Here is an 18256-nt window from a genome sequence, read left to right as displayed (position 1 = left end):
TTAACTTTGGATATGTTTGGATATGTTTACTTGTGTGTGCGTGTGTGTTTGGGGAAAAGGGTATGCCCTTTAACATCTGGCCACATCTGTCTTCCATTAGCTCTTTGACTGATGTGGCAGCTGTGGACCCCATGGGAACACATTACCCAGGCTTTACCTGGGCTTCTTCCTTTGGTCCCCTTCAATACAATGCAGTGCACACATATGCACACCACCTCTGCACAACTGTCCTGGTGTGAAGCAGCCTGAGAACAGCGGGGCCTCAGTTCCATGTAGCTGAGCCAACTTACAACACCACTGGGAAGTTGGAAACGATCATTTGTTCCAGAAAGATCTCAGATCCAGTTGAGTATTTTTAGTCCTGTGGGATGGGAGCGCTGAAACCTTCTGCCAGTATCAGGGGAAGTAAATTACTATAATTTTTAAATGGCCTTGAGTTTCTCTCTGCGCTGTTATACTGCATTAAGTCATTGTCTGGATAATGCATTTTGCAGAGGTGCACTTAAAGGCCTCCTGAAAACATACAGAGAAAAGGCTGACAGGAGTTCACGCATGAACAGGGAGTGTAAATAAAAAAGCATCACATGTTCTCTTCCTGCCCCCACAGAGCGCTCAAAGTCCTTGACACATTGTTATTTAGTCTTTGTATCTGTAGTCAGAACTAAAAGAGGGAGAAGAGGAGAGAAAGAGAGAGTTAATAGACTTCCAAGTCTCCCACTCACAAGAGTTCCCTGGTCCCCTGAGGGAGCTGACCGTTCAGTCACATCAGCACTAAAGTGGCCTGTGGCACTTCATTATCTCCAGGAGTTCCACGCGGGTGCCTTGAAGTTTTCAAAGGGAGATGAAATTGCATTGAAGGTTGAGGGGGCGTAGGAAGCAATGAGTGGAGTTTGTTTTTGTGGTGCCACGGTCCCCGTTTGTAATTATTAAAGTCTAAACATCCTCCACAGCGTAGGTGTGTGCGTGCGGGGTTATGTGCGCGTTACTGATGGGGATACCTTCGGGTTGCTTATGCATGTTGGACATGTTGGAGATGTAGCGTTCACCGCTACTACAGGGGTCTCTACAGCACACATGGAACAGTAGGTCGTAACTGTATAAATGTTTCTTTCCCTTGCGGTTCAGCTGAGTTTTCAGAAAGGGTTCACAAGAACAGAAGAAAATAGAATGTCCAGCATTTGTCTTGAGGCGTCCATGATACTGTGGGACACTCAGTTGAGTCTGGAATGTAGTTTTTATTTTTTTTATTTTTTTGTCAAACTGAAAAAACAACCGAGCAAGACCCTGGAGGAAAGATATCAATACAGCTTGTACTTGAAGTGAAGCCTTGATAAGCAGAGCTCATGTCTTCACATCAAGGTCCTGATAACATTCACCAGACTCTTTGATTCTCCTGCATACGTTGCATGTCAGGGTCACTCTCATTAGCGTTGCTCTTTTTGGCCCACGGGGTCTCCCTTAATCACACTGATGACTCCCAAGAAGGTTTGAAAAATTGCTTTCTCTGAAGGAAAATTGCTCCATTTGTAATGTAAAGTACAAAAGATACTCCTTTTTTTTCCTCGTCAGCAATCAGACCAAACCCAGTAATTGCGGGATTTTCTCTGTGCATGAACTGAGCTTTTGTCCTGTATTGGAACGATGCCAGCTGTTCCACTTTTGCACACTGCATTAGAAAAGTACAAAACATACTGTCTGGATGCACTCTCGTGTTACTGCGCTGTGAAGGCTTGATTGGCTGAGAAACTTGTGGAGCTCATTTCACCATGTGCAAAATTGATCAGAATTACGTATTAGAGACTTCACAGTACCTGGTTTATACGTTTATACCAGCAAAACATGCAGTGGATAAATCTCATCAGATCATGAAGCAGTATACTGTACCTTTTGTGGATCAAAGAAAACAATCATGTGGCTGGTTGGAGAGTCTGGCTTCTGCGTTATCTCTGAGGATCCCTGCTAATAAATAAATAAATGTTCCGCAGTCTTAGCAACGAGGAAGTCTGTCATAAACCTATAATTAAATTGACACTGTACACGTAGATACAACATGTCAATGTCACATGCAGTGTGCTCTTCCAAAATCATTAGTCAATGAACTGGCCTGAAGTAGTTAAGAAAAAGGAATTAAAAAAAAATAAAAAATCCACGCGCGTGTGGGTAAATTACGGGGGCCAAACTTTTGATGTTCTGATGTTGTTCTAAAAACTGGTTTTACTGTAAAGACTGCACTATGGTTAGTCACTTATTTAGGATGTTTGAGGATAGGGTAAGCGGCTAGGGAACCAGGGAATGCATTATATCACTTTAATGTCCCACGTGAAACGTCCAGTGCCACCACAATCATTTTAAATGGATGAGCACCATCTACTGGATATCGTGTGATATTACAAGCCCTCTTTAACTCATGTCACTGACTGGTATACTGTATAAAAGTGCTGATTATTTTCTGTTCTAACACTTTCTGTGCAAGCGCAAACCTGCTATAAACATAACACGTGCCTCAACAGCTCGATGAAACCGCAGATTTTAACTTTATAAAAAAGCTTGAGAATTTCACTGTGCTTTTCAGACTTGCTAAAATATGCAGTCGGTATATGGGTTCCTTTTGGCAAAATGCTATGGGTGGCTTACCAGTTAGGTAATAAATACTAATCCTTTATATAAAGAATGAAATCTGTCACAGTGTGACAAAAATGTCTGTCTATGAGTGACCGTTCAAAGCAACATAAACATAGAATTATGATCTACACAAGTAGGTAGGTGTAAAACGTTTGGCTGCCTGGATATTTTAGGATCTACTTTAAAGTTATTTTATTATTATTATTTTATAATTTTTTATATATTATTATTTTATTTTTATTCTTTAAAGTTCTTGCCCCACCACACCTCTCTGAGATGCTACACCTTCATAAACCCACCCGCTCTTTCAGGGCGGCTGATCCATTCGTCCTGAGTGCTCCAGCTCCCCGATCATGGAATGATTTGCCTCTCCACATCAGACAGGCCTCTTCTCTGTCTGCTTTCAAGTCACTTCTCAAAGCCCACCTCATCTTCCCTGATGACTTTATTGGGCCAATTGATGCCCTTTTTAACTGCATTTCAGATATCGAGTCATGGATGGCAGCAAATTTCTTACAGCTCAAGCGGGACCAAACTGAGGTTTTAGTTATAGGTCCTGAAGGCCAGAGAGAGAATCTTTTACCAAAACTTCAAGATCTTAAACCAACACAATCAGTAAAAAAATCTGGGCATGATTTTTGACTCTGAGCTGCATTTTATTCCACATATCAAAAATATGACGAAAATAGGTTTTTATCATCTTAAGAATATACCCAGAGTCCGCCCGTTTCTCTCTCAGGCCATTACAGAGGTGCTGATGCTTTTATCTCCTGTTGATTAGATTATTGTAATGCCCTGCTCTCTGGTCTTCCCAAAAAGAGTATTTTAAATCTTCAATTATTACAGAACTCAGCCGCACGCGTGCTGACGAGGACCAGAGGGCGGGAGCACATTACACCGGTTTTAGAGTCGCTGCATTGGCTCCCTGTATGCTTCAGGATCGATTTTAAGTGTCTTTTACTAGTTTTTAAATCTCTTAACGGCCTGGCGCCCTCTTACTTATCTGACCTGCTTTTACCATATCAACCCTCACGGATCCTGAGATCCTCTGGCACTGGCCTTTTATCCATACTAAAACTAAAACCTATGGTGAGACGGCATTTAGCTAATATGGCCCCCACCTGTGGAACAGCCTGCCGGAGAGCCTCAGGACTGCAGAGACTGTTGATATTTTAAAAAGACAGTTAAAAACACACCTTTTTAATCAGGCTTTTAACTAGTATCTTGTTTTTAAGATGATATTAAACTTAAATAATTTTATTTGTTTTACTTATCATTGGTATTATTTTACTCATTATCTTATTTTTATCTTCTTTTAGCTGTTCACTCTATTTACTTATTCTTTTCAGGGTTTTTATCCTTTCTTATGTTTTTAGTTTTTAGCTTTAACTCCAGTGTCTCCTCAGGGGGGTCCTCCACGCTGGGAGCGGTGTCCGGGCTGCTGCTGGGGACGCTGCCCCTGGGTCCCTTCGGTCAGGCTGGCTTTCGTCTGTCAGGGTCGGGGGGCCTGGTGCCCCCTGTGGCACAGCTTGGATGGCTCCAAAGTTAGCGCTTCCTTGATCCTCAGTGTCATCCCATGTTTCCCTATTGTCAGTATTGTGAGTTTGCAGGTGTGTGTGTGTGTGTGTGCGCACACACACACACCTGCACACTCACAATATGGAGGGTGGGGGGTAATTGTTTTTGATTTATGTACTTGTAATTATAATTTCTGTGTTTTTGTTTTTGTTTTTGTGTGTAAAGCACTTTGTGTTGCATGTCTATGCATGAAAGGTGCTCTATAAATAAAGTTTGATTTGATTTTGATTTGATTTGATATTATGTATGTCTTATTGGTTCACTTTGGTGCTTTATAAATAAAACACACTTGGATTGTGAATGAAACTGCTGTTGTTAATTGCAAAACTTTTATATCTGAACAGCTTTCTGCCTCATATAATATTTTATTTATTTTGAATTGCGTGTTACTTCGTTTAATCGAGAGAGGGCGCTATTGCACCAGCCATGACGGGCTCTAAATGAATGCTTTAAAGAAAACTATAAAAATAAAAGTTTCGTTTAAAAAAAAATGTGGACATTGTTTGCAAACTGCTCATTTCACGGGGAAGACCAAGGGCTTCAAAATACAGTTTATTATACAGCTTCAGCTGCGGAAAGCTGTATTTATTATTTATTTGACTGGCGAATATTAAAGTTACATTTACAAATGAATACACCAGGGGGCGATGTGCACCGTGCTTTCAACAGAGGGCAACCAAACTGGAGGGAAAAACTACTATGGACACGTTTTATTTGTTATAAGAGATTGAGAGGGTGCAATGTAGGCTGTGTAGTATATCATGTTATTTAAAAAAATCTACAAATTAACTGAGAGGGGAAAACATTTATACGGTACAGTTCATCTCCTAACAAGATCGGATTTGCATAAACACACACTCACAACACGAACAGCGTGGAGGTATTTGCCCGCAAGCAGCATCAGCTGAATGAGTCTTTTACCTATCTCTTCTATCTCTTTTACGTAAAGTTCACTGTCCGCCAGCACCTTTGAATGACAATGGGCGTCGGTGGGAGACCGGCTGGCCGCCTTTCAATGGACTGAATAAAGTGTGATCTCTAGGCACTGTTAAGAAAACATTGCATAAAACATCAAGGAGACGGTCTGGCTGCAGGATTAGTCTTTGGAAAAGCTCCCTGCTGCTATTGTGTTGCAACATTATGGTGCCACTGTGCAGCCCGTAGAGACGAGTGTTGTTTTTGGACTGACGGTCCCCAAAGGCCTTCAGAACACCATGCTCACCAAGTGAACAGGTAAATGCAAATCTAAAGGGGGAAAAAAACTCACGGCGGTGAGGTATGGCGCTTATGGCTGAAGGCTGGCTTTCACCACGACTTCGCCCGGAGCACAAGGGAGGGGGGGAAACAGTGGAGCCAATGGGAGGGCAGCATCCAGCCCAGCTCTCTATAACTCCGTGTCACAGGCGCTGAGCAATGCCACAACCAAGTTTCTGCAGCTTGAAGACTTTCGGTGGACTATAGGCTCAATACAAGCCCGTGCGTTCAAAGAGCGCGCACACACCACTTCTCTATTGCGATTTTCTCTTTGAACACTCCACAGCAAAACAATCCATCAGTGGACTTTAAAGAAAACACATTATTCTGGAGGGCTGCTATCACCATGAGCGCCGGACAGACGTACGAGAAGAAGATTGCGAGTATTTTGACCGATCTTCCCGGATCTATGAGTTGCCACCCGAGCTCCAAGGACTCTCCTACGCTCCCCGAGTCTTCGGTGACGGACATGGGCTACTACAGCGGACAGACGGCCCATCACGAATACTATCAGAGTCAGCCGTACGGACAGCCCATGAACTCTTACCACCACCAGTTTAATCTGAACGGAATGGGAGCCGCTGGAGCGTACGCCACCAAATCTGAATACCCCTACACGAATAGCTACAGACAGTACGGACATTACAACAGAGATCACCTCCAGGCCTCGCCGCCGGGCTCAGGTAAATGTTGATAATCGCATGTTAAATTGGGGTTTATCTCAGGTGTGCATAACGATGTCTGCGCCAGGAGTAGAACTGTTTACTTATGGTCACTTGTTGAGGCAACTGCTATCTTGTAAAAAAATAAATAAATAAATAAAAAAAAAATAAAACAAAACAGGACCATCACAATTTATTTATTATTTATATGTTTAATTTTAAGTTTGAGCTAAACGTTTGGAGACAAGTTGTCTAAGAATTGAGAGAGGTAAATGCAAGACCATACGATTGACGTATATTTAGACGTAAAGACAACATTTACTCAGCGGTAGCCTGCTGCCTTTTGTTAATGTTGTGTTTTAGCAGCATGGTCGTGAAGGAGCCAGACATTAATTAGAGCCCATAAAACAATGATGGTTTCATCAAAGAAGTAATATTCTCTCCATTCATTTTAAATGTTACCACTGGCTTGCTAAAATGTCAGTTTGGCCTTAAGTCAAATCTGGACAACATTATTTAGTCTGAATAATTTAATTCAGACCGTCCTTTTGAGTCTTGTTGTGTTTTACAAAGGTTCCCTGCTTTCGTTTTTACTCCGGATAATTTTTGTTTACTTCAATGTGATAAAAATATTATAAATTTAAACCCTTTTACGCGGACAGAATTCCCGCATTACTTGAGCAATCTTAGAAGTTTCGTTTTGATGTCCTTACCCTTAATGTTTTGCGCTTGGTTTTACGCTCAACGTTTGCGGTCAGTTGTGTTTACTTCTATTTTATTTTTGTTCACATTTGCAGTGAAAGAAGAGCCAGAGCCTGAGGTGCGCATGGTGAACGGAAAGCCGAAAAAGATTCGCAAGCCGAGGACGATCTACTCCAGCTACCAACTCGCTGCTCTCCAACGGCGCTTCCAGAAAGCGCAGTACCTCGCCCTGCCCGAGAGAGCGGAGCTTGCGGCACAGCTCGGCCTCACTCAGACACAGGTAAGCTGACTGAGCCGTTGTGACACCTGATGTTTCCATTCTGATCAACACTGTAGACTCACGTGAATTTGGGCTTCGAAATATTTCCAGCAGTACGCTTGGTAATTATACTACGGTGCGTAATTACGCACAGCTTTGATTATAGAAGCAGAAGTTGATACATTAAAATGCTTTCAACAAGAATTGAGTTTTGTTAATTTATTTGCGGTTAGAAATAATTATGTGTTGATATTAATTTTAAAGAACGTTTTAATCTTGCATTGCAATTAAAGTCCACACTCCCTTTTTTTCCCAGGTCAAGATCTGGTTCCAGAACAGGAGATCTAAATTCAAGAAGCTGTACAAAAATGGCGAGGTTCCCCTGGAGCACAGTCCCAACGCCAGCGACTCCATGGCCTGCAACTCCCCGCCCTCCCCAGCAGTCTGGGAGAACAGCACCCCTCAGAACACCCCGATCAGCAGACCTCAAGTGCCGCAGCCGACGCACAGCTCTTCGCCGCCTTATCTGGAGGATTATAACAACCACTGGTACCAACAGGGTTCACACCTACAGCACCCGGGGACCGTGCACCACACAGTCCCACAGCAAAGCGTGGGAGCTGTTTATTAACAGACTCCAGAACAGATTCGTCTAATCTGTTGTTTATCTCAAACGAGGTCTCTCCACAATGACTCTGCAGAGCAAATGTTGACTGGACCGGGAGCAGGCCTGAAATGAAACGTCTGTCGTTTTTGTTTTTGGATGAACAAGAATGTTCCAGAAATGGGGTTCCATACGCAAAGCACATGAGGGATGTCGAATCACTTTTGGCAGCATATTTAAAGGACATCTGGCGTGTTTTTTTTCCCTGTTCTTTTAAATTATTTATCGCTTCTGTTGTATTTCCTTAACTCCTTTTGTAAATGAAAATGCAAAGTTTTTTTTTTTTTTTTTTTTTTTTTTTTTTTTTTTTCAAGAAAACAAGTCGCCTAACCACAAACCGAATAATGACAAGAAAAACTGTGCGGGTGATCCATGCTACATTCAAATCATGCATGTGGGTTTGCCCTTACAAAAAACTCAGGTCATATATTTATATAGATTTGTTTAAAAAAAGACAAAAAAAAAAAAACAAAAACTGTCGAAGGCTGTAAATATGTGTTTATATGCAGAACCACTATGATCATTTGTCTGAACGACTGCACTGTGGTGCTCTCAAAACCCCTTTTTATATTCATGTAATTAGTCCACTTGTTGCCTTCCTGTCAACTGAATAAAGGTGTTAATTGCATGTTGTGTGTCTAGCCCTTTTCTAAACCGTCTGTTGTTCAGCCGTATGTTTGAGATGCAAGGGAAAGCGGGAAGATAAGTAAATGTGCGGCCAAAAAGCTCTAGAAATAGAAGGAAAACACAGGCGATTGCATCTTTTTTTTTTCTTTTTCAAATCAATTTAAAAGGATTGTCAGTCATGTACATTATTTAGATCAGCTGTGGATTGGAGTAAATTTGGTTTTATGGGATTAGAAGCGATTTAAAGAATTAGAATATATCACTGTGTTCTTGCGTATTACAATGAAGACAGACATTCACAGGTTACTTAAACTATTTTGTTTTAATTTTAAATTTTACTGGATATTTAACGGGAAAACTAAAAGTTTAATGACTGAATCAGAGCTTAAACATCAAAAAAAAAATAAAATAAATAAATAAATAAAATCTCACTGACCAAAGTGCAAAGACTCCACTTAGATAATAGCCACATTGTAGTGTGACGTGTGGTGCGCACTGATGCAGACATGTTGGAGTCACTCCGGTTTTATTACGATTCTGATGCCAGATAACGAAGGAGAGAGAGAGAGAGAGAGAGAGAGAGAGAGACAGAGAGAAAGAGAGAAAGTGGGCGTGGGTGGCTGTGTGTGTTGGGGGGAAGCAAGTCTGTTGCTGAGGGGGATCTCCCGCGCAGCAGGATGGATGGAAACGCTGCCAAAAACTGAAGGTACAAGAAAACACAACCCCTTTGTATTTTTTTAACGCTTCACTTTAGACACCGGGTTCCCTTCTGTTGCGTTTGGCAAACAAGTTCTCTTGAAAAAAGATCCAAGAGTCCAAATATATTTTTTTTGTTTCAACACGTGTTGTGTAATTTATCTAATGACGCACTTTTACCTAATACACAGTTTCCACAGTTTAACGCAAAACGTTTTTATTAATTAGGATAACTGCGTTGAAATAGACTCGAGGGGGCCGACTGCGACTAAAAGGAAACCTGGAGATATTAATTAGCTAATAGATAAACAAGAACTCTGATCATTCTTGTCAAAGAGGCCCACTCGAAAAAAAATAAAATAAAAACGCACTGTCTCTACGTCATATAGCAAATAATGGAAATGGACAATAAGCTCATTTTGGCTACATAAACCATGCGTTATTAAATATGGTGCATTAAAAAAAAAATTACATGATGGAGAAACCGCTAATGGTGATCTTAGCCACATGGACCACCAAGGCGCACTGAGAGAAAATGCACCCACGCCTCTGGTGGTTTTTATAACATTTTCTACCGCTTTTAGTAAACGGAATGGTATGCGCTTAGTACTGGAGGTGTTACTGTATCAAACTTTATTGCAACATTGTGTCGGTGTCAGTACGCCTCACAGCCTGCCGTAAAGTTCAGATATTCTTAAATTGGATAATTTCTCTTATTTGTTGGGATAAAAAAAAAGCATGTTAGGGAAAAGGGCTAATTACTGTTATTAAGTCTATTGTTATCGCTACTAAATGTCAAATCACGTTAGGTTAGCTGGTGTTACTTTATTCCATAAAAACGTTGCATATATATTTGTTCACATTAGTCTGGTCCAATTTTAAAGTGCAATATCACGAGTGCGTCTCAACACACTTCATAAAAGGAAACTGTAAATGCAGCAATAAAAAGGGAGAAAAAACGTTATTATTAAAGTGGAATTACATCAGATGGATATAAAGCCGTAAGAAATAAAACGTTACACTGAAATGCATTTATCACTTCACCTATTTGAAGAAACGTCTCTGCATATGGCCTATATATTAAAAATAAATCCAATTAAAATGTAATTATAATTAAAGAATTCCCTGACATAATTAATAATAATTCCCTGGCATATTTTCATCTATAATCAACAGATGCTGATTTTATTGTATTATTATGAGCACACATATCTAATAATAATAATGTTGGCCGATATACACCTTTCAGGGAAATAAAGACAGAAAGTAATATTGTGTATTATTTCCAGAACTGTTATTATTAGCAAGTAATTCTTCTAGGTTTCAGTATTGAGGATTGTTCCTAAAATATTTTTAAATATTTCACACTTGGTAGTGTTAATGAACTGTAATTAAATCAATATTTTTGCCATGTTTACCATGAACCCGGTGAGTGCATTTTTCTTTGACAGCTGATGTTTAATTTATTCCATAAACCTTCACACACATTCTCCGATAATTCTGCTAAACAGCGAGCTTTGTCACAGCTCCTAATCCTATTTCCCTAATGTCTTCTTTGGCTTATGTCCCTGAACTCAACACCAGTTGTCTACGGCATCAGTCATCATGTCGGTGCACTGTGCTGATTTGACAGAAGCAGCGTGATTACTATTGCCTTTTAATATCAATGAAATCTCATCAAGAGTACATGTGACCTCCCTCTGGTGGCTCCCTCAGCATGTGTGGCCCTCGGCTGTGGCTGTCAGGGGAAACATTTGTGCCGAAGACAAACGTGTGTTCACTGCAAACTGCCCCGTGTGTGTGTGGGCTGCTAGACATGTCCATATATGTCATCCATAAACATTAACTAGTGTAAGTACCCGTGGAGGTGGAGGTGAACTGTTGAACTTGAATGTGATCCTGCATGGCACAGCATTACAGCACCCTAAATAGAGTCGGTGCCCAGGCCCCTGTAACCCTTCTCCCCTCGTTCCCCCTGCAACAACCAACAGTGCGATGTCAACACTTGTCTCTGGGGTGCGGAGATCATGGGTTGAGGTGGAGGTCGGGAACTGAAATGCATCCATGGAAAGACTTCCAGCAGCTGTCCGACGTTTAGTCCCAGGCTGGGTTGGGCCTCTGCAGCATTCGGATCACTCACGCTCCCCATTTTGGTGTAAACTCCGAAGAAATGAAGGGAGAAAGGCATCTTGACAGCTGTGGACTCGTGAACCCTGGCCGACCTCAGGCCAAGGCAGGGCTGGGCAGGGCTTGGTTGGGCAGGGCTGCGTTGTGTGCTGATGCTTCACTGCCAGTCATCACAGCTTGATAAAGCCTCACCCTTTATGCAGCTTACCTTGACCTAAAAACTAGAACTGCCGCATGTAAGCATGTGTTTTAAAAGGGTAAATGCCACAAAAGACTATAATTCAAACAGAAATGTGTTTTTGCATTTCTGCCGTTCTGTGAATCTAGCACGTGTGTGTTTACGTGCGTGCCTCTCTGCCTGTCAGACTGTGTTCCATCTTTTAGTCCCTCCAGTGAGTGTGTGTGCACACCGTGTCCCAAAATGAAGTCGAGCTCTCCTCGACGCATTCGCTCTCCCTAACAGGGAAACTGCTCACAATTACCCGAGATGTCAGATCATTCAAGTTAATAACAATAATCACCCCAGAGACCTGCTTTGCCGTTTGCCCATTCAAAGCAACCGGGATTTAATAACAAGCTATTTTCCCTCTTATTGCTATCCTGCAATTAAAACCCATCAGACACCTCGTATTTGATAACCCCGAACATCCACATCACTGATACAGTCAGACTTGCCTTTATCATTAAGCCTCAACCCATTTCGCAGCCTTCCATCCCCTCCTCTTAGCTTGTCTATTACACGAAGAGCCTTTTCACTTTCCTTTCAATCTGCCTGCATGATAATTGGTCCCCGTTTGAAAGGTCCTACTCTTCTCTGTCCAACTCCACAAGCCATTATTCTAATCTGGAGATGTGAAATTGCCTATAATTTTCCCTGATGTCCCGTCACTTGGTTCAGCAATGCTCGCCTCTTCTTCCCTGGGCCCGCGTGTTTAACAAGGCACATAATGATCAGGAATGAGGAAAAGGGCACGAGGGTGTATATATATATAAAGAAGGAGATGTTAGTGTAACACAATGTGTCTCGTTATGTGAGAATTTCAGCTCGGAGGAGTGAAAACACAGGGATCTGATGTGGCTTTGTTCTTCACAGAGACACCCTCGAAGGCTTGAGACGTCCCGAACAAGACTGCACTTCTCTGACTAGGTAAGGGCTGAACGCAAGCTGTTTGACTGAGGCTCCTGGAGGCTTGGTGAGCTTCAATGCGGGTTCTGAATGCATCAGTGTGCGGCTGTGATTAAATGGTGTGTTATATGCTGAAAACTACAGGTTTATCAAGAGCTAACTGAGAGAAGCGCATTATTGGAGTTGATTTCCCTTCGATTTAACCGATATGCCAGCTTGCTGCATTGAGTTAGGAACATCTCTGCTAAAGCATGTGATGAACCCTTTAAAATGAGCTCTTATAATGATGCGGAAATATTGTTACTGAAGTGCTTCCTAGCTGCAATAATACAGGATAAATATCACCTGGAAAACTGCACGTTTGATTTCTTATTTTTCCTCTTTGGGAGTGTGACATCATACCAGTGGTGTCTAATGTTTGCCAGACAGCAGCGTGATGAATGAAAACGATAAAAAGAAGTCACTGGATGTTTCTTTAACGCACCGCACAGCTCCATTAATCTGAGATCAGCTCTCCATTTAATCAAGAGCCCACTCCGCCCAGACTGCGGCGAAGTATGTTTGCAAGGATATAAATAAGTAATTGTCTTTATTTAGACAGTATGGGCACTAGAATGAGCAAATCAGTGCAAACGACTATAAATCAGGCGCAGTTTATCGGAAGGACAGCACAGCCATTTATCACGTTATTATGTTTGCTGTTTCACTCAGTGGAGAAGACGGTAAATATTGTTAAAGCTCTGGCTCTCTCTGTTCTCCTCACGGCATGTTCTTCTTCACCAAAGAAAAAAAAAAGAAAAAATGTTGCCTCAGATGTTCTTAACCTTCTTTAAAAGACGATGAAATGTCGACTTTAGGTGTAAAATAAATTAATTAATACATAAGGTTATTCCACAGAAAGTGGAAAATGTAAAAACATATGCTTAACAAATATTTTAAAAAATCATAGAGAGAGAGAGAGAGAGAGAGAGGGAGAGAGAGAGAGAGAGAGAGAGAGAGAGAGAGAGATTGAAATGCTGTAATGATGGATTTCAATTCCAGTTTCAAAGAAACCATTGGAAAGAGACACGCCATCCCGTGCGTAAAAGTTGAAGTATCGTGCGTAAAGGTGATACTATGCTTCCCTTTGTTTCACCCTGCCTGAAATTATGTTTTTACTCTAAGTAAGACTTATTATCTTGAATTTCGATTCAACTTAATCATATTAAAACGTGCAAAGTAAAACGGCGATTTTTCCCCCCAATCCCCGTCATTTCACAAAGCTTGACTACAAGCAGAGTTGCAGGTTTTCATCAATGGCAGCGCAGGAGTGTTGATAAAGAAAATACAGCTGATGATCTTGAGGAGGTCGCTCAGCTGTAGTGCTTAATAAAATGATGTCTATTACAGTAAGTACAGACTGTATTTAACCCAGGGATCCAGAACAGGCGTTTGTTTATCGGGGCCTAGTCCGGAATCTAGATTTATTTAAGTAGTCCGCGGCTCTGTCACGGCTGGATGAAGAATGAAGAATTATTTTACAGTGAAAGTATTTCACTGATAAAGCAGCAAAATAAACGAGCGTGGTACATTATTAATCGCAACCACGTAAGTTGAGCGGTCTGCTGTTTGTGCAAAGCACACCAAAATAAACCAAATGCACACAACATATATTTCTTAAAGCTCTTTTATCCAGAATGTCTTATCAAACACACACAGTTCAGAGAGGTCGCGCAACAGAGGTTGCAGCGACATAAGAAACCTAAAAAAAAAAAAAAAAAACAAAAAAAAAAAAAAAAAAACAACAACAACTACAACAACAACAATTTGATGCCTGGTTGAATTTTGCAGTAAAAACTGGATTCAAAACGCACACGAAATACAGTGAAGAAGGTCTGATAAACACGCTTTCAAACTCAGTTCAGTTCTGAAAGGAGGCCTCAAATGGTTTAGTGTAGGCTGACGTGCGCCTCATAAAGGCCAAGCAACCGGCCTGCGAACACCAAAAACAATCCACTCACATCATCTGAGGCCTGGGCATCGCGTCCTGGTGAGGGTGGTGGTTCGGATACCAGTGGCCGAAACTGTTCATGTAATTGTTCGGGTGCACTGGGGCTCCTTTGTTCGCCATGGAGACCTCCCATAGCTGAGGCAACGCGGGCGAGCAGGGAGACAGCGAGCTGGTGCCGTGGAGATGTTCTCCCTCTGATCCGCTGCCATGCTTCATGATCTTTTTATACTTGGAGCGCTTATTTTGAAACCATATTTTCACCTAAAAGTAAAAGAAGACAAAGGAAAATGCACATAACTGTCATTGTGGTTGGCAGTCAGAAGTCATATAATGCAATTATTGCTGCCAGTGACTTATTTTTATTAGCATATCGCCCCCAATTAAAGTCAAAACACTTTTAATCATAATTGCCCTGAAATTAATGTTGTGAACAATAAAAAGGGAAAACTCCTAATAACATTCTTTTGTGTTGTTTTTTATAAATCCCAGGCCTACCCTTGGCGCAATATTGGCTATGCAGCCTCACGTCTGAGTGGCACTTATAACCCATTAAAACTGAGCTCTCTTATTGTTCGCTGTTTTATAAGTCCAGCGGTGCGTGAGTGTGACAGCAACAAACCGACACTGAGAGTATTGTAAAAATAAATAAAAAAATAAAAAAATAAAGATCTCCAAGAGCGCTGTGGTAGGCCAGAGAAATTTCTTCTGGTTCAAATCAAGATGGCGACACACATAACGCTATAACAATGGTGTGAATATTCATAAAACGAGATCAAAGAACCAGATGAACATCTGAGCAGTAACAGTAACACGAAAGGCAATTGCTGGGAGAAGTGTTGAGGGATTGAGATTGAAGCGCAGGAGGCGGCACTGACAGAGAGGATTTCGTTCCATTGTTTATCTCTTATTTTGAAACTCGGCAATTTCCGCGATGAAAGCAGAGAGAAATAAAAAGCGAGTCGACGTCTAAAGGCCTCATTTTTTTGCCCATTTGATAATGATTACTTGTCACTGACAAGTGCACTTGATTGCCTCCAAAGTGCGCGCTCACTAGGTTTACGGGCCATGGTGCGTGTGCGCCTGTTTTGCGTGTTTATGTGTATAAAGGAATCATCAATCTATCGAGTTCATCGTCTTAGGTTAAAGCATATAAAACCTGACGAAGAAGCTAAGAGAAATTGCTACCGCGGAGATAAATAAAATAAACAAATAACCCCTTGAAAGCAGCTGGCAATCCTTACTTCTGCAGACCTGCAGTGGCATTTGTTTTTTCCCTTTGATAATATCGTAACTGCTCTGTAACTCTATTCACAAAGACTACTTCAAGAACCACGTTTGACAAATGAAATATGGCCACGGTATTAAGTACAGTAAATAAGGCATGCATTAAAGGATTGACCAACAAAGTTACTTTTCATTTGAGGTGCAGAAGCTACGTGATCCTCGATAATGGTGCAAATAAGAGGTTTCCCTTTCAACCGCAGGTAAATAACCAACAACAGCCTCTATCACTTAGATTTTTCTTCACTGTGCTGTGAGTCAAATGGACGTGAGAAATTTAAATATTAGGAAATTCAATGAGCCACTAAAATTCTTAATGTTGGTGGTGTTTGAGGGTTGAAGGTTGTTTAGTTGCAACTTTATTAATAATAAGATAATACAGTGCACGCATCGTCGACCCTGACCCACTCAAGATGCATTGAAGGCCCACCTGAGTCTGGGTGAGCCCCAGCTTCGCCGCCAAGTCAGCGCGCTCCGGTAAGGCCAGGTACTGGGTCTGCTGGAAGCGCTGGTGCAGAGCCTGCAGCTGCAGGCTGGAGTAGATGGTCCGAGGCTTCCGGAGTTTCTTCCCCTTGCCATTTAGTCGAAGGTCCCTGCTTTCAATCACAGTGGACCTGTCGCGGTCTTGTAGGTGAAACAGGGAACAGAAGCATTTAAGTGGAGGCTGTCTATCATCGAGGTGCACGTCAAGACAAACACCAAGTTCCCACAGGCAAACAAATTCGTAATTGCAAACAAGATGAGAGCGCTGAAGTAGAAACAGGATCAGACGAATGTATGGTTAGATTTTGCATATTCAAAATTCATTTGTTCACTTAATTTAGTGGAAATTAAGTGGGTTAACACTGCAGCTGACCGACCCAACATAAAAGCACTGGGGCCTAAAATTAAATAAATTATCCCACAACTTTATTTTGTGAAAATGTTAATCACATGACCACCACTTAAATTAGTCCTAAGATTAGCTGTAATATTTCAGGGAGCAGACTCTAAGTCTCGTGGGTGAAAATATCGTCACACTTAAACGACAAAGAATACTTTGAGTTTTCACAGCTTTCCAGTAAGTACACATGGGATGGGGTTGTAATGTGCACTAACAATGAGGGCAAAAACTAGTTCCTGGGGTAGGCCCAGGCTATAATTGGAATTACCCACAGAAAATTATGGTCAATAAATTTAATGGCACCATCTGCCTTCATTGTATAACGCAAGTAGTGGTAAAGCCAGCATCCCCCCAAAAGACGTGGTAGTTTAATCGTTGACCTTATTTGTACATTAGTGATTCAGTGAGAATAATCTCGCTCACGCCAGTGCTCATTAAACATCGGCCGTCATACATTTTTATGTGAAACAAACACTCAATTTATTTGTGCGAAGCTTGAAATTAATTATTTTTGCCAGCAAGAAAAAAAAACAAAAAAACAAAAAACGCGCCACGGGCGTAATTACGCACAGTGACAAATCAATTTTATAGCCATTAATGAACAGTTTTGCCCTCCTCACTTTGACTCTCTAACATACCTGTCTGCTCTAATCTGCTGTGGGCCAAACTGCTGCTGTTGCTGTGATTGCTGTGCTGGTAGGGCATGTAAGCAGACGGGGGATGAGGGTTCATCGCGCCTGGGTAGGCGTAGCCCAAAGAGCGGCCGTAGGACGTGTTGCCGGGAAAAGGACTTTCGTGCTGGGAATGCCCAGCAGCGTGCAAGCCATGGACGGGGTAAATATGAGAGAGTCCGGGAGAGTGCTGCTGATGCGCCGGATGTCCATGGCTAAATTCCAGAAAGGCAGATTTGGAGGGATCCGAGCCATTCAGACTGTCAGGCATGAAACCCACAGACATCATTAGCTAAAACGGGAGTCCATAAACCGTCGCTCTGAAGAGGGTTTCATGAGTTCTGTCGGACAGCGATGAAAACCTGGGAAAAAATCCACACTTAAGTCCAACGCATCGTTCGTTTAAAAAAATCTCCGAAGTAGTAAGTTAGAATTCACATGATCTCCAGTGTTTGGAAGAATAAAAATAAAAGCGAAAGGGATCCTTCTTTACATCACCAGAGGAGCTGACATGGTTCTTCAAACACCTCCTGCCTGCATAGTCTCAAACATACTGCCTTCCATCTACGAGCTCTGTGATTGGTCTTCAGCTGCCGGCTGTCACTGGAGCTCCACCATTAACTTCATTAACATGTGATAGAGAACGCGGCTCTGCACCATGAGGCGCCTCCTTCCAGAGATTATGAAATAAATACAAAGTGGTCAGGTAGAAATATGATTCAGTGAAATATGCAAAATATATCGGAAAGGAAATGCGGTGTTAAACAATAGAAAATAACAGAAAACGACAGAAAACTCTACCTGGAAAAAAACAAACAAACAAAAAATCTCATTTCAAATCAAAATGTTTATTTCTCCAATTAAGAATTCATGCATTTATTAGCCACAATATACGAAAAACTCTATTTTATAAAGATAATTAACGATCAGAGTAAATGGTAGATTTATTAGGTTTATGACTCACATGCTGGTGCCGTTTTCAAATTTCTTTCTTTCCGAAATAGTTTTAATTAACGTCATTTAATAACAGTTTAAGATCTGAACAGACTCCCTACGTTTATTAGAAATTACCTGTTTATAAATTTCATTAGTAAGTTTATTTCTAGAGAACAAC

The 18256-nt window shown here is 41.4% G+C and overlaps 2 protein-coding genes across 2 annotated transcripts; one reads left to right on the top strand and one right to left on the bottom strand.

Moving 5' to 3' along the window:
• Window positions 1-5601: 5601 nt before the first annotated feature.
• Window positions 5602-8369, top strand: dlx3b (distal-less homeobox 3b). The gene is made up of 3 exons (XM_047608108.1): window positions 5602-6137; window positions 6914-7098; window positions 7394-8369. Exons 1-3 carry the CDS (start codon window positions 5801-5803, stop codon window positions 7706-7708), a joined length of 837 nt encoding a protein of 278 aa, XP_047464064.1. The 5' UTR covers window positions 5602-5800; the 3' UTR covers window positions 7709-8369.
• A 5598-nt stretch (window positions 8370-13967) lies between these two features.
• dlx4b (distal-less homeobox 4b) lies at window positions 13968-17731 on the bottom strand. Its single transcript, XM_047608380.1, has 3 exons — window positions 17110-17731; window positions 16019-16212; window positions 13968-14568 (listed from the first exon to the last, which is right to left on the bottom strand). Exons 1-3 carry the CDS (start codon window positions 17429-17431, stop codon window positions 14314-14316), a joined length of 771 nt encoding a protein of 256 aa, XP_047464336.1. The 5' UTR covers window positions 17432-17731; the 3' UTR covers window positions 13968-14313.
• Window positions 17732-18256: the final 525 nt, after the last annotated feature.

Source organism: Mugil cephalus, chromosome 16 (genome assembly GCF_022458985.1).
Source record: "Mugil cephalus isolate CIBA_MC_2020 chromosome 16, CIBA_Mcephalus_1.1, whole genome shotgun sequence".
In the NCBI taxonomy this organism is placed as follows: domain Eukaryota; kingdom Metazoa; phylum Chordata; class Actinopteri; order Mugiliformes; family Mugilidae; genus Mugil; species Mugil cephalus.
This window is presented reverse-complemented; position numbering and strand designations above follow the sequence as displayed.

Excerpts from the sequence above, each read along its gene's own strand:
- dlx4b (XM_047608380.1), bottom strand. The coding sequence starts at position 17,431 with ATGATGTCTGTGGGTTTCATGCCTGACAGTCTGAATGGCTCGGATCCC. Across the intron at positions 16,213-17,109 it reads CAGCAGATTAGAGCAGACAG|ACCGCGACAGGTCCACTGTG; the intron begins GTATGTTAGAGA and ends TTCACCTACAAG. Across the intron at positions 14,569-16,018 it reads TGGGGCTCACCCAGACTCAG|GTGAAAATATGGTTTCAAAA; the intron begins GTGGGCCTTCAA and ends TTTTACTTTTAG.
- dlx3b (XM_047608108.1), top strand. The coding sequence starts at position 5,801 with ATGAGCGCCGGACAGACGTACGAGAAGAAGATTGCGAGTATTTTGACC. Across the intron at positions 6,138-6,913 it reads GGCCTCGCCGCCGGGCTCAG|TGAAAGAAGAGCCAGAGCCT; the intron begins GTAAATGTTGAT and ends TCACATTTGCAG. Across the intron at positions 7,099-7,393 it reads TCGGCCTCACTCAGACACAG|GTCAAGATCTGGTTCCAGAA; the intron begins GTAAGCTGACTG and ends TTTTTTTCCCAG.